The sequence below is a fragment of the Zootoca vivipara genome, chromosome 6 (assembly GCF_965207765.1).
Source record: "Zootoca vivipara chromosome 6, rZooViv2.hap1.1, whole genome shotgun sequence".
Lineage (NCBI taxonomy): Eukaryota > Metazoa > Chordata > Lepidosauria > Squamata > Lacertidae > Zootoca > Zootoca vivipara.
The window spans coordinates 296,246-310,128 of record NC_142589.1 but is presented as its reverse complement, the minus strand read 5'-3'; the positions used below and the strand labels follow the sequence as shown (position 1 = coordinate 310,128).

The 13,883-nt window shown below is 49.6% G+C and overlaps 1 protein-coding gene across 1 annotated transcript in view; it reads right to left on the bottom strand.

Annotated features, from left to right (window-relative positions):
* The window catches only part of CNNM4 (cyclin and CBS domain divalent metal cation transport mediator 4), a 58,295-nt gene that overhangs the window by 7,876 nt on the left and 36,536 nt on the right, over positions 1 to 13,883 (bottom strand). Inside the window, exons 2-6 of the mRNA XM_035118158.3 lie at positions 11,786 to 11,929; positions 10,152 to 10,289; positions 7,393 to 7,562; positions 5,944 to 6,043; positions 483 to 670 (exon numbers count right to left, since the gene is read on the bottom strand). Coding sequence (XP_034974049.3) covers positions 483 to 670; positions 5,944 to 6,043; positions 7,393 to 7,562; positions 10,152 to 10,289; positions 11,786 to 11,929 — 740 coding nt within the window. The remainder of the gene's footprint in view (positions 1 to 482; positions 671 to 5,943; positions 6,044 to 7,392; positions 7,563 to 10,151; positions 10,290 to 11,785; positions 11,930 to 13,883) is intronic.

Below are 13,883 nucleotides of genomic sequence, written 5' to 3'. Positions count from 1 at the left end.
AATTGCTGAGACACTCAGGTTGCAGAATTTTTGCACTCAGGACTTGCACTTGCACAGAACACCAACAGTCCTGGCTAAAGATACCCAAGGGAACATCTACCTCAGACAGGGGGGTGGGGGGGCATCACATGATGGGATGCTCATCCGCACAAAATAACTTCCTTCACACAGGAAAAGCTAGGATGTTAGGGAGGAGGCTGCAATCTTTCTCCCTGACAAACTAGCTTCCTCTGTGGAAAGATTATTTGCTTTTTTTATATGGAGGGCAGCTGTGTGCTATCCTGCAAGCCACTCCCTGTAGTCTGAAGCAGGAGAAGTCTGGCCCTTTCTCAGCTCAAGGGCCGCATTCCCTTCTAGACAAATTTCTGAGGGCTGCTTGTCAGTGGTGGGCCAGGACCCAAAGTGGGCAGGGCAACACATGTTCATTTACTCACACACCCCCTACAGCCGAGTGCCTCTTGAGACTCAGGCCCAAGGCCTACCTTAATATACTGCAGGTCCGTAAGGGCGCGGACGCTGAAGTCAGAGATGTACTGGGAGCTGGCGCTGGCGTTGAGCTGGTTGTTGCTGCCGCTGAAGTTGGAGGAGATGGAGTCAGAGCGCTCATGGTAGCAGAGGGAGGCCGACCGATTCAGATTGCTCAAGTGAGATGGAGAACGCACCTCTGAAACTAGACACAGAGAAGAGTGAGCCAGGGACCAAACCGCGCCCTCACTACCACCCCCCCCCAGCCTCTGCTTCGAACTGTCTCGCCACCCACACAAAAAGTGATGCCACCCAAGAGGGGTGTAAGCCAATGGAAAGGGCTGTCCATGTATTCTCTGGCTGCATGAACAATTTGCTTTTCGTTCAAATTGGATCAACTTGTTTGTTGTTTTTACCGCCAGCTTTTTAAACTACACTTAAAAAAGTAACAACCAAGAAAGAAAGAAAAAAGCACAGAGGAGCAGGGGAGATGGGTCAAGGCAGCTTTTGCCTACCCAGTCCCCTCCAGAAGTTTTGGACAGAATCCCCATCAGCCGCAGTAAACACATCTGGGGCTGTTTGGGCTAAAATTTGGACTGGGCTATGCAGCGCAGCACAATTTTTGTAAAGAAAACAATCCGCAGCCCAGTGCATTTTCATTTCCAATTAATGTATCCCAAATCCCATCTTTTGCCAGTCTGGTGCCCCCCAGAAAGCAGCCCCTCTCCTGCGGGGCTGAGTTAATGCGACCTGCCAGGCAAGGGGTTAATGTGCACCTCTCACACCATGCACAAGGGTTGTTTACCTGACACCCTGGGAAACAAAGATGCTCGGGGCATAAGAGGCTGGTGCTGGGGTACGACAGGCAAAGCTAGAACCCGACATGGACACAGAGAAGAACAGGAAGGAGAGAGAGATGCAAAAGGAGAAGTCAAAGAAACCTTTGCTTATGGAGAAAGACCACACAGCCCCTTTGCGGAATTGTTGCTAGCCCATTCTGGTGCCCCCGGCAGAAAGCCCAAATGGCATGGCCTCCCCCATAAGTCCACGCCTGCTCGTGCTTGCCACAGGGCATCCTCCCCTGGAAGCCTCTCCGTGGAAATGGACTGTTGTGCTGTTATGAAGCTCTGGCTGCTTCCAATCGACCTTGTGCAGGGGAACGTCCTGGTGGCCAAGGACAGGATCAGTGCCCCCTGCACTGCCACTCATAGGAACATCCCAAGCCCATGGCCAGCGGTGCCCACCTCGCCTGGCCTGAGGCAGCTTCTCAGATAGAGGCCTGATTGAGAGGCAGGGAAGGGAAGAGCTCCCAGGGGGAGAGGGGGAGAAGAAAGGGAAGCTCCCAGGTGTGAGAGAATGGCCATGATCTACCTTTCAGAGAGGACTCTGCATTTTCTGTGATCTTTCTTTCTCTGTTCTGCTTTTTATTTACGGTACTTTCTTTTACCTTATTGTATCATGAAAAAGCTTTAATAATATCTTATGAAGAAAATCAGATAGAGGTTTATATCAAGGGAAGAGTGCAAGGGAAGTTAGGGCTTGCCAATCAGAAGGTCGGTGGTTTGAATCCCCGCGACGGGGTGAGCTCCCGTTGCTTGGTCCCAGCTCCTGCCAACCTAGCAGTTCGAAAGCACCTCAAAGTGCAAGTAGATAAAAAGGTACCGCTACAGCGGGAAGGTAAACGGCGTTTCTGTGCGCTGCTCTGGTTCACCAGAAGCGGCTTTGTCATGCTGGCCACATGACCTGGAAGCTGTACACCGGCTCCCTCGGCCAATAACGCGAGATGAGCGCGCAACCCCAGAGTCGGTCACGACTGGACCTAATGGTCAGGGGTCCCTTTACCTTTACCTTTATGAAGAAAATCAGATAGAGGTTTATATCAAGGGAAGAGTGCAAGGGAAGTTGTGAAATGTGTTGAACCACAAGTAGTTGTTGGGATGAAAACCCAATAATGTGAAACACTGGCTCATGGGTGGGGAATCTCAGCCTCAGTGGCTGAATACTGCCTTCCAGGCCTCTCTGTCTGGCACTCTGGGGCTCCCCACAGGCCTTACCCCTCACAGGTCCTGCTTCATGCCCCCCCCCCAATTGTTCTGGCCTGGCTAGGTCTCCTTAAACTCTATCCTCCTTCCTAACAAGCAAGAGAGGAATGTGTATGTGTGGAAACTAGCTTGCTCAATAAAAGTGACTTCAGGCTTTGGACCTGCCACCCTGGCATGTGGCCCCCGGAAGATTCCCCAGAAGGGAAAGTGGCCCTTGTGCTGAGAAAGGTCCCCCAGCCCTGCTTTAGATGGAAAGGAGCCACCTGGCATTCTGTGGCGCAGGGCCATGTGCACGAGGCCGACCGCTAGGGGGCAGAAGTCTAACATCAAATATGGCAGTAACCCAAGAAGTGGCAGATTCCACTTTCTTCAAGCTGAAAAGTCTCTGTGTCAGGGCAGGGATGGGCAGTCGGTGGCCTGTGAGCCCTAGCTGGCCCCTGAAGCAATTTTATCTGGCCCTTGAAATGCACTCTTCCCTCCACCTTCACCTCCAATCTTCCTGGCTGGCTAACCTTCCTCCTCTTTGACAATGCCCCGTTCTGCCTCCCCTGACCCAGCTTGCTGCCCATCTCTGAGTCCTCTCCTTTTACACTGAGGAAACCGAAGAAGTGAGCACACAGAAGCAGATCCACAGATGTAGAACGAGGTGGTGGCACCTCAGGGGTGGGGGGAGAGTCCGGTGTTAAATTACTGGAGAGTTTGTTCCCACGCTTGCACACTTAGGCTGATGGGAATTTTCCTGCAGGTCACTCCTCCCCAAACAAACAAACAAAAAAACTTAATACACTACAAAGGATTGTCTATATCTGTCCCTGTTTGTTGTCCTTTGATCTTGTCTCCACTGAGAACTGTTCTGAGCCTGACCTCTCTGCGGTGGAATTTCCTTGGTCTGACCACCACCTCATCTCCTTCAGCATTGCACATGGACGGCCCTCCCTACATTCTGCCTTTCCCATCCTGGGGAGGGGACGAAGCTCAGTGGCAGAGCATCTGCCTTGAATGCAACGGGTCCCCTAAGCAATCCCTGGCATCACCAGGTAGGGCTGGAAGACACCCGCTCTCTGGAATCCTGGAAAGCTGCTGCCAGTCAGTGTAGGCAATACTGAGGAAGGCAGACCAATGCTCTGACTCAGCGTAACACAGCTTTCTATGTGGCTGTTTACCTTCCACGGTAGTGGGTGTAACATGACTGCTATGTGGAAGGAAAGGAAAGATACAATTCACCTGAGTGGTGATTTGAAAGGGGGGGGAACCTTCCCCCCCCCATCAATGGCTTATTTAGCACTAAGCACTCATTCATTCATGCAAGATGGCAGCAAATGGAGTATGAAGCTCAAGAGCTTGCAACTGAGCAGGGCAATTTCTGGAATATACTTCTGGTCCTTCTTCCATCCCCTAGAGCAGGGGTGGCCAACTCCCAGGAGGCTGCGATCTACTCACGGAGGTAAAAACTGGCAGTGATCTACCCCCTTTTGGGGGCTTCAGGTCAAGGTTGTTGAACTTTTTCTATGAAGGAAAGCCCTGTTTTGGGGGGGGGGGTTCAGGTCCAAGTTGTTGAGCTTTTTAGGGAGGAGGAAAGCCCTGGTTTTTTGTTTGTTCAGGTCAAACTTGTTGACCTTTTAGGGTGAAAGAAAGCCACATTTTGGGGGGGGGGGGTGCAGGGCAAAAATGTTGAGCTTTTTTTTAGGGGAGCTAAAGCTGTTGAGCTGCTTTGGGCGGAGCCAGTGATCTACCAGTGATCTACCACAGATGTCCAGTGATCTACTGGTAGATCACGATCTACCTGTTGGACGTGCCTGCCCTAGAGGACAGAGTTAGGGGCAGATGGGGCTAGTAAACCTGGGAAGGGAACCCATCTAGAAGAAGGCAAACTCTGATCCTGAACCTCCGCTGCCTTGAATAACATCATTCAGGAGTAAACCAAATCCAGAGTGGAGTCCCTAAGCTGGTTGGATGGCACCTTGTACACCTTTTTCCAGCAATTCCTGCAGCTAAGCTGGTGCCAAAGGTCTTGCTCTACTTTCCTTTTGACCACATCGGAGAGGCCAAGAAATGGGTCTCGTTGTCTGCGCAGCCCAGGTCATTTCAGTACTGCCAGCACAGTGGTTTGCCTTCACGCCCTGAGGTGCACTCCACTGTCTCTCAAGACAAAGGGATGCCAACAGAGGACAAAGTGGCCCTCAAGAAGCGAGAAGCAAACAGCTCCTGATTTAGGGCCTCAAGACTGTATGCAGAAGATCCCAGGTTCAAACCCTTTACATAGGGGAAGCCAATGTGGTCCCTCAAGATTTGAACTCCAAATCCCTTCAGCCCCAGCCAGCAAGGCCAGCCAATGATTAGTGGAAACAGGAGGATGCCGGCCTCTTGCTGCCCTAACATCTTGCTTTAAAGGACTGTGGGTCTTGGGCTGGGGAAGTCCTGCGTGACACCTTAGAGAGCTGCTTCTGCGCTACATGGAGAAACAAGCCTAAGTTGGGAGAAAGCAACTTCATATGCTTGTGGGGGGCTGCTTTGTGGTTTCTGGTTGCCACAGCCCAAGGGTTATTTCAGCCCGCTCTCCAGATGAGAGCCAGGACCTCTTGCAATGTCCTAGTGAGGTTCAGCTCCTGAATTCATGGCTGGCTGCACAGGAGTCCAAAGCTGTGCCCCAGAAACCTCTGATACTGCAAGGGCGCCCTAAGCATGGAAGGACCATAGCTTGGTAGAACTTGAGCTTTGCATGCAAAACGTCCCAGGTTTAATCCCCAAAATCTCCAAGTAGGACTGGGAAAGACCCCTCTCCGAAAGAGCTCTCTCTCAAGAGCTATTGCCAGTCTCCTCCAGGATTGGGAGGTGCAGCTACGAGGGGAAAGCAAAACATCTTGGGATGGGCATGGCTGCCAGGATGAACTGTATTCTGGAAGGGTGCCTGATGTGTATTCTGCAGCACAACCCCTTTTGATGGAGGGGAAGCACAAGAAAGACACCCCTGCGAACAATTAGGCCCACCCATTTATGGAGCACATGCACTTTGGCCGAAAGAGGAGAGTTGAGCCCTCCTTCTCTCCCATGGAATCTGCCTTCCCTTCCCTTCCCTTATAAGTGAATGGTGGGCACAACTTTTTGCTACCATGCCTTTAGGCAGAGGGGGCAAGTGTGTGTGGCCCTCCCAAAGTTGCCAGACTACAGCTCTCATCATCCTTAACCACTGGCTATACTGGCTGGGGCTGAAGTCCATCAGGGTTTGCATGCCCTGGTGGACAGCCACTGAGGGGGCTTGGTAAAAACAATACTTCCTGGGCCCAGCTTGCCTCATGGCTTGCCAGCTGACCATGCCCACCCTCAAGGACTGCCACTGACAGACAGAGGGATCAGGCTCCACTGGGAAGGGTGCCTGGCACCATGCCCCTTTTCTGGCCGTCTCCCTTTGGCCCCCCCTCTGCACGCAGGTCCTTACTTGTGGTGACCAACGGGCTCAATGCCATCACTCCGTAATAGGAGAAAGGACCGGTCTCAAATTTCATATTCTCCTTGCCGGCCTCCACCTCCACTTTGCCCTGTGAGAAAGACAAAGAGTCACGTGAGATTCTCAGGAGCTTCCATGAAGCAGCCAGAGTCAGCAGCAGTTGCCACTGCGGTAAAGGGATCTTTCAATGAGAAGGTGAAAAATGGCACACAGGCTTCCAAGGGGCGGGGGCGGCGAGCACAGTTAGCCTACGATTGTCAGCCTCTACCTGCAACAAACAGGTGTGGAAGAAATTTGGGTGTTTCTTTAGGGAGCACCTGTATTTGTGTGCATATGCGGTGTTGTAAGGTAAATGTGTAGGTTAAGTATAATCTTTAAATTAAAGTATGTGTTAGGTTGGAAGCAGGTGGCAGTGTGTGCAGTTGGAAATGACTGGTGATTGGATAAGAGCTTGAAAAGGAGTTTAAATGCCGATGGGAGACAATTTGGAAGCCGAGTTGGGGCAAGAGGTGGATGTGAAGAGAGGAGTTGGAGGGCAGCAGAGCTGGTTGAGTAGAGGAGGGTCAGTATTGTTATCAGCCTTCGCTTTGTAAGAGACAAAGGAACAAAGAGATAATTCCAAACTGAGGCCAAATGCTCACATGTTACTAAATTGCTTCACTGCACCACGTGCCTCTTGACTGGCTATGTAAGAGGTGAGAAAAGTTCAGAACCAAGTATCTGTGGTGGCAGCAGAAACAAAGGGAATTGAGAAACACCCACCAGAAACACGGCTGGGGCAAGACGTCTTTGAAGGAGTGAAAAGGTGGCAGAGGGGAGTTGAGGGGAGCCTGTGGGTTGTGCCAGAGCAGCCCCCATGGATGGTTAAGTCCAGTTAAAGGCGACTAAGGGGTGTGGCGTTCACCTGACTTTTCAAGCTGAGCACCACATAGCTGCGAGGGGAGGGGGCATGGCAGGACAGCACCCTCAGCACACATGCTGGAAGGCCTCACAGGCTTGCCCCTGCCCCTCACAGACTGTCAGCTCACCCAGTATCGCTTCCCACAATCCTCCTGGCCCCCTGGGTGGGGGACCCCCAATCACCCCTGACCACTGGCCATGCTGGACTGAGGAAAGTTGGGAGTCCGGCATCATCCAGAGGGCATCAGTTTAGCCATTCCTGTCCCATTCCACACAATGGAGGGTGTGAGCCTCATGTCGGAGGTCCAATGCTGCCCTCTACCTGGCCCTCAGGATGCTCCTCTCCATCCCTGCTCTCAGCACTCCTTGGGTGGTTGGGTGAGGAAAACTCTGACTTTTGCATGGCTGGAATGCAGCTGGCTGTAGCAAAGTCTCATTTGTTGCTCCTCCCACTTTTTGCCCTGGCCCCGCCCACTGCTGCCTTAAAAATGGTGGGAATCTTTCCCTCCCTGCTTCCAAACGCCAAAGGGATTGGATTACCTGCAGGATGAGGATGAAGAAGTCGGCCGGCTTGTTCCTGTTGAAGAGGAAGTGCTGGGGGCACTTCTTGTTTTCCTCATCGTACTTCAGCTCATTGATGACGTCGCGGTGCTTGAGCAAGCGAAGCAGGATCTTTTCCGAAATGAGGGAGGGGGTGAACTGTGTAACTTCTACAAAAAGCAGACGGGGGGCATGCAAGTCAGACCCCAGAGGGAAACATCCAGGGGAACTAAACTTTTGGTGCAGGTCCAGGCATTGCAAAGAAGTGGGAGCAGTGAAACCCAGAAAAAAGCAGATTGGGGGCGGCCGGGGTGGGGTGGGGGGAACGTGTACTGAAACCAGAAATTCAGGCTGTTATTGACCTGACATTTTTTCACTCTCAGTGGGTGAGAATTGTTGGGGAAGGGCAGGGGTCAGCAGCAGAACACCTGCTTTGCATGCAGAAAGGCCCATCCCCAAAGGCTTCTCCAGGTGGGTCTGGGAGAGAGCCACTGCCTGTCACTGCGGATGATACAGAGCCAGGCCAGGTTCACACCAAACATTCAAAGTGCTACGGTACTACTTTGAACAGTCACGGCTTCCTCCAAAGAATTCTGGGAGCTGTAGTTTGTTAAAGGTATGGAGAGCTGCAAAGAGAATCCCTCCCAGATCTACAACGAATCGCTTTGGCCATCAGTCAGTCTTCACTGGGAACTCTGGGAATTGTACCTCTGCTGTTTTCATCTTACCGTTGATTTTGTTTTTTGTTTGTTTGTTTAAATAGCAGCCTTTAAATGTATCTATTGATAACTTTATAGTTCCATTCTTTTTGTAAATAGCTTTGAGGTCTTTTTTTCTTACTATCAAGTGGTATGCAAATTTTATGAAATAAATAACAACTTAATAAAAGGTCCAGTGAGAGCTGGACCATAAAGAAGGCTGATCGCCGAAGAATTGATGCTTTTGAATTATGGTGCTGGAGGAGACTCTTGAGAGTCCCATGGACTGCAAGAAGATCAAACCTATCCATTCTTAAGGAAATCAGCCCTGAGTGCTCCCTGGAAGGACAGATCGTGAAGCTGAGGCTCCAATACTTTGGCCACCTCATGAGAAGAGAAGAATCCTTGGAAAAGACCCTGATGTTGGGAAAGATTGAGGGCACTAGGAGAAGGGGACGACAGAGGACAAGATGGTTGGACAGTGTTCTCGAAGCTACGAACATGAGTTTGACCAAACTGCGGGAGGCAGTGCAAGACAGGAGTGCCTGGCGTGCTCTGGTCCATGGGGTCACGAAGAGTTGGACACGACTAAACGACTAAACAACAACAAAAAACCAACAGGCAGGTACAGAAGTGCCCTGGGATTTCCCCTGTCATAATCTATATTATATATTCTCTCGGTCTCAGTCTCTGCCTCTCTCAGTGGGGGCTTCCCTGGCAATGAGTTTCCCTTCTCAGCTGGCTTTGCCATTTCCGCTTTCTCCTGCCCCCACAAGCAAATGGTTGTACCTAAGGTGGACTCAGAGCAGACTGACCAAAAGCTGTGGACCTTAGTTAGCCATGCCATTAATTGCAGTGAGTCTACTCTGAGTAGGACCAGCACGGGATACAACCTACGTTGACCTATCTTCAGTTGTAGCCTAACCTTGGCTGGCTCCCTCCCTAGAAACTTGGCAACCATGTTGGGGCTGTGTTTTGTTGACTTTGCTGCAAGGAAGAGATGCAGAGGAAGAGGGGGGAGGATAAACAGACAGACCCAGCAGCAACCTCCCATTCAAGCCTAAAGCCACAGCAGACAGGATAATGGAGGGCTTGTCTTTCTCAGAAGGTAAATCCCCTGTAATTTGTGAATGAGACAATGGGAATGGCCTTCTCATAAGGCTCTCATATTAGTCTTTGAAATCAGATTTGGCAGCTCTTATTATGGGCCTCAAGATAAGACAGCAAAGGGAACAGGATCCCACATCCAATGGTGGGGTACCTGCCTGTGCAGGTGTGGATGCATTTCTTGCAAATAATGCAAGTCAGTCATCTCCAAAAAAAATGTGCTGGGCAGCACTGGTGTGCCAAGAAAAAGGAAAGATGGGCTCCTATGAGAAACCCAAAGCAGCCCCTGCCAAGGAGGCTGCCCTCTGGGCAATTTTGGCTTCCCATGTGTCTTCACCTTTCCAAAATTTTGCTGCATTTATAGGGTACTGCTGTATTTTAGAACAGATATGCCTATGGATTAATTGTTTGCTTTATATTTTCTGTGTTATTTTTTGCTGCTTAGAGACCGCTTTAGCATTAAGTGGCATGTAAATATGCCAGTTCCTCCCCGAACTGCCCCATGCCACACATTCCTACACTCAGCCAAAACACAGCCCCACAGAGGGTGGGGACCCCATGGCACCCTGAAGCTGCTGTGCTTCTTGATGCCCATATGACCTGTACAATATTATTATACCACCACCACCACCACCACCACCATCATCATTACACACCCTTCAACAGCAGGTCCTGGTTTTGATTTTGGGCTTAAATTGAAAAAAAAAAGTTAAAGCAGATTACAAATGATAGGGTTGGCCCTGAAAGCCCACCTCTCAGGGGCCAAAGGTCATGATAAGGAGGTGTGTCTTGTAAGGCCCATGACTCATTTGCAGCTACTTCCCTGGCTCAGGGAGAGATTCCTAAAGCAAAATGTCTGCATTATATCAGGAGCAGCAGACAGTGCTTGATGCTTGTCCAGCAAACCAGGATTTCGAACCAAGAGTGGGGAGTGATTCCCAAAGGATCTCTTACCTGTAGAGAGAAAGCGGTGAGCAGCTAGGAGCAGCTGCGGGGAGATCTTCACCTTGGACTCTGTGTCATTGTCCTTAAAGGCAGAGAAGTCCCTTTTGCTCTTCTGGTTATTCACTCGTTTTCTGGATCGGTTGTCAGCTGCAGAGGAGGAAGGGGATACGTTGAGAGGAAGGGCGACCCCCCCAAGAACGAGTTCACTATTCAATGTATTACTGCAAACAAACTGTGCTTCTTCCATGCACCCTGATGCCTACCGCAAGGGCACGTAACTCGGATTCCTGGAAGTTTTCTGCTTTCATATAATTTACATCTTTCTAGTCCTCAGGGCTACAGAGTAAAGCTTGGGAAAAGTTATGACGCTGTCTGCTTATGGCTGTAAAATCAGATTGTACCCAGGATCAGGAGTTGGACATTCCTTTCACATTTCCAAGGGTTTTATTGTGCACCTCTTCCTTAATATTTTAATATTTAATATTATGTTGGGGGTCACCCAGAGTGGCTGGGGCAACCCAGTCAGATGGGTGGCTAATAATAATAATAATAATAATAATAATAATAATAATAATAATAATAATGGCTTGTCCCTGGGTTTCCAGGCAGAGTGGCATGGTTCTCAGTGACTCACATTAAATTCTGTATCATTGCAATTTTAGTATACTGTACATGCTTCCGAAGTGAGCACAACTCACATTAAATTCTATGGGATCCGTAGTTAACACTATGGGCACCATTGGGAGTAGTCAAATTGTTCTCAAACACTGGGGCAGGTTTGGCAAATGCCCCAATTTTGTCCCTCAATGCAATCCTAAATTTCTCCCTGAGAAGTGAATGGTCGACATGGCACTCATGGGAAAAGCAAAGCACTGTGCTTGAGGACCAGGCTGCAATGTGGCCAAATGTATGCAATTGAAAAAAGAGAGAAGTCCTAGAAAAGGTCAACATCAAGGAAGAGCCTGGAGTATCTCTGAGCAAGCCAAGACATCATAAACTATGGAATTTGCTCTTGCAGGAGGCAGCAATGGCCACCACCTCAGATGACTTTAAAAGAGGACTGCCCCCTGTGGAAGTGAGTTCCATAGTTTAACTGTGCTCTGTGAGAAGAGGTACTTTCTTTTATGTGCCCTGAATCTTCCAGCATATTGCATGGATGAAACCTGATCATCAGGAGACCCTCAATCAAGCAGCTTCAGATGTGGACTGCAGCTTCCATCATCTCAGATCATTGGTCATGCCAGCTGTGACTGATGGGAGTTGTAGTCCAAAGCAGGTGGAGGGTGCCACACTGGCTGCCCCTGGCCTATGGTGCAGAGGAAGACCCACAAAATGTCCTATCCACGTACAGTGGTACCTCGACAACCGAACGATTCGACTTCTGAAGTTGATAACCCTGGAAGTTTTTTTGCCGCGCGCACGCCCTGCACCTGCGCAAAGCAGCGCAAGCAGTCGGCGCATGTGCAGAAGCGCGAAATCGTGCTTCGCGCATGCGCAGAAGTGGTGCTTCGACAACCGAAGCCGCGGAACGGATCGTCTTCATAAGTCAAGATACCACTGTATTCACATATTTTTTACTATACAGTCGATCTGCCCTCACACCACCCTGCCCAGCAATAGCGGAGATTTGGAAGGGACCTAACTGTACATATCTGACTCGTCCAGGATCTCTGACTTGATGATTTCCTCAATGACGTCCTCCAGTGTCACCAGGCCCAGCACCTCATAGAAAGGGTCACCTTCGCCTTCGTTGTTCACCTTCTGGACAATGGCCAGGTGTGATTTACCTGTGTGGGAGAGCGAGAGCAAGATAAGCTATTACAGCACCACAGAAAGGATCGCAAGTGTTATGCATTCCAGAAACTATCATCTAATTCCCAGTTGCTGCTGCACAGTCCTGGGAAAATGAAATCCTACAGCTGTGGCCAACTCACCCTAAGCTGTCCCTCTTGCTCAGAGACAGCTGGTCGTAGACGGTGGGAGGGTTGGAATCTTGGGAGTCAGATCCAACTAACTTCTACTAAGAACAGACCCACTCCAATTAGAGGACCTAAGTTAGCCGGGTCTATTAGTTTCAATGGGTCTACTCTGATGTAGGACTGGCACTGGTCACAAACAACCCTCGGTGTCAAGATGTGGGGTCAGGGCTTGTATTCAACTATGTCTTACTCAGAGTAAACCCGCTGACATTAAATAACTTAAGGTAGTCATGTCTTGGAACCAGAGACCAAATTGCAAACATGCGCTGGATTATGGAGAAAGCTAGAGAGTTCCAGAAAAACGTCTACTTCTGCTTCATTGACTACGCAAAAGCATTTGACTGTGTCGACCACAGCAAACTATGGCAAGTTCTTAAAGAAATGGGAGTGCCTGATCATCTCATCTGTCTCCTGAGAAATCTCTATGTGAGACAAGAAGCTACAGTTAGAACCGGACATGGAACAACTGATTGGTTCAAAATTAGGAAAGGAGTATGACAAGGCTGTATATTGTCTCCCTGCTTATTTAACTTATATGGAGAATTCATCCTGCGAAAGGCTGGACTGGATGAACCCCAAGCCGGAATTAAGATTGCCAGAAGAAATATCAACAACCTCAGATATGCAGATGACACAACCTTGATGGCAGAAAGTGAGGAGGAATTAAAGAACCTTTTAATGAGGGTGAAAGAGGAGAGCGCAAAATATGGTCTGAAGCTCAACATCAAAAAAACCAAGATCATGGCCACTGGTCCCATCACCTCCTGGCAAACAGAAGGGGAAGAAATGGAGGCAGTGAGAGATTTTACTTTCTTAGGTTCCATGATCACTGCAGATGGTGACAGCAGTAATGAAATTAAAAGACGCCTGCTTCTTGGGAGAAAAGCAATGACAAACCTAGACAGCATCTTAAAAAGCAGAGACATTACCTTGCCAACAAAGGTCCGTATAGTTAAAGCTATGGTTTTCCCAGTAGTGATGTATGGAAGTGAGAGCTGGACCATAAAGAAGGCTGATAGCCAAAGAATTGATGCTTTTGAATTATGGTGCTGGAGGAGACTCTTGAGAGTCCCATGGACTGCAAGAAGATCAAACCTATCCATTCTGAAGGAAATCAGCCCTGAGTGCTCACTGGAAGGACAGATCCTGAAGCTGAGGCTCCAATACTTTGGCCATCTCATGAGAAGAGATGACTCCCTGGAAAAGACCCTGATGTTGGGAAAGATGGAGGGCACAAGGAGAAGTGGGCGACAGAGGACGAGATGGTTGGACAGTGTTCTCGAAGCTACCAACATGAGTTTGACCAAACTGCGGGAGGCAGTGGAAGACAGGAGTGCCTGGCGTGCTCTGGTCCAGGGGGTCATGAAGAGTCGGACACGACTAAAAGACTAAACAACAACAACAAGTCATGTCTGTTAACTTCAGAGGGTCTACTCTGAGTAGGATTAGCACTGGATACCACCCCAGATGTAGGAGGCCAAGGTGACCACGGCAGGCCAGAGTCAGTTTGTGCATCAAGTGGCTCAATAGGGCTGCCCTTGTTTGCCAGGCTAGCTTGAGCACCTGAGCAGGGACAGAGCTGTGGGAAGTTTTGGAGGCAGGGATGGCAGTGAGAGGGAGAAGGTTCCCACATGAATACAGTCAAAAAATAAACCAGAAGTCTTTTGCACAATGCTCTCCTGTTCCTCACTCTTGGAGCATTCACAAAACCCAGTAGAGGATTTGTCTGTGCAATTCTGATTGCTATTACAGCATTAGAGAG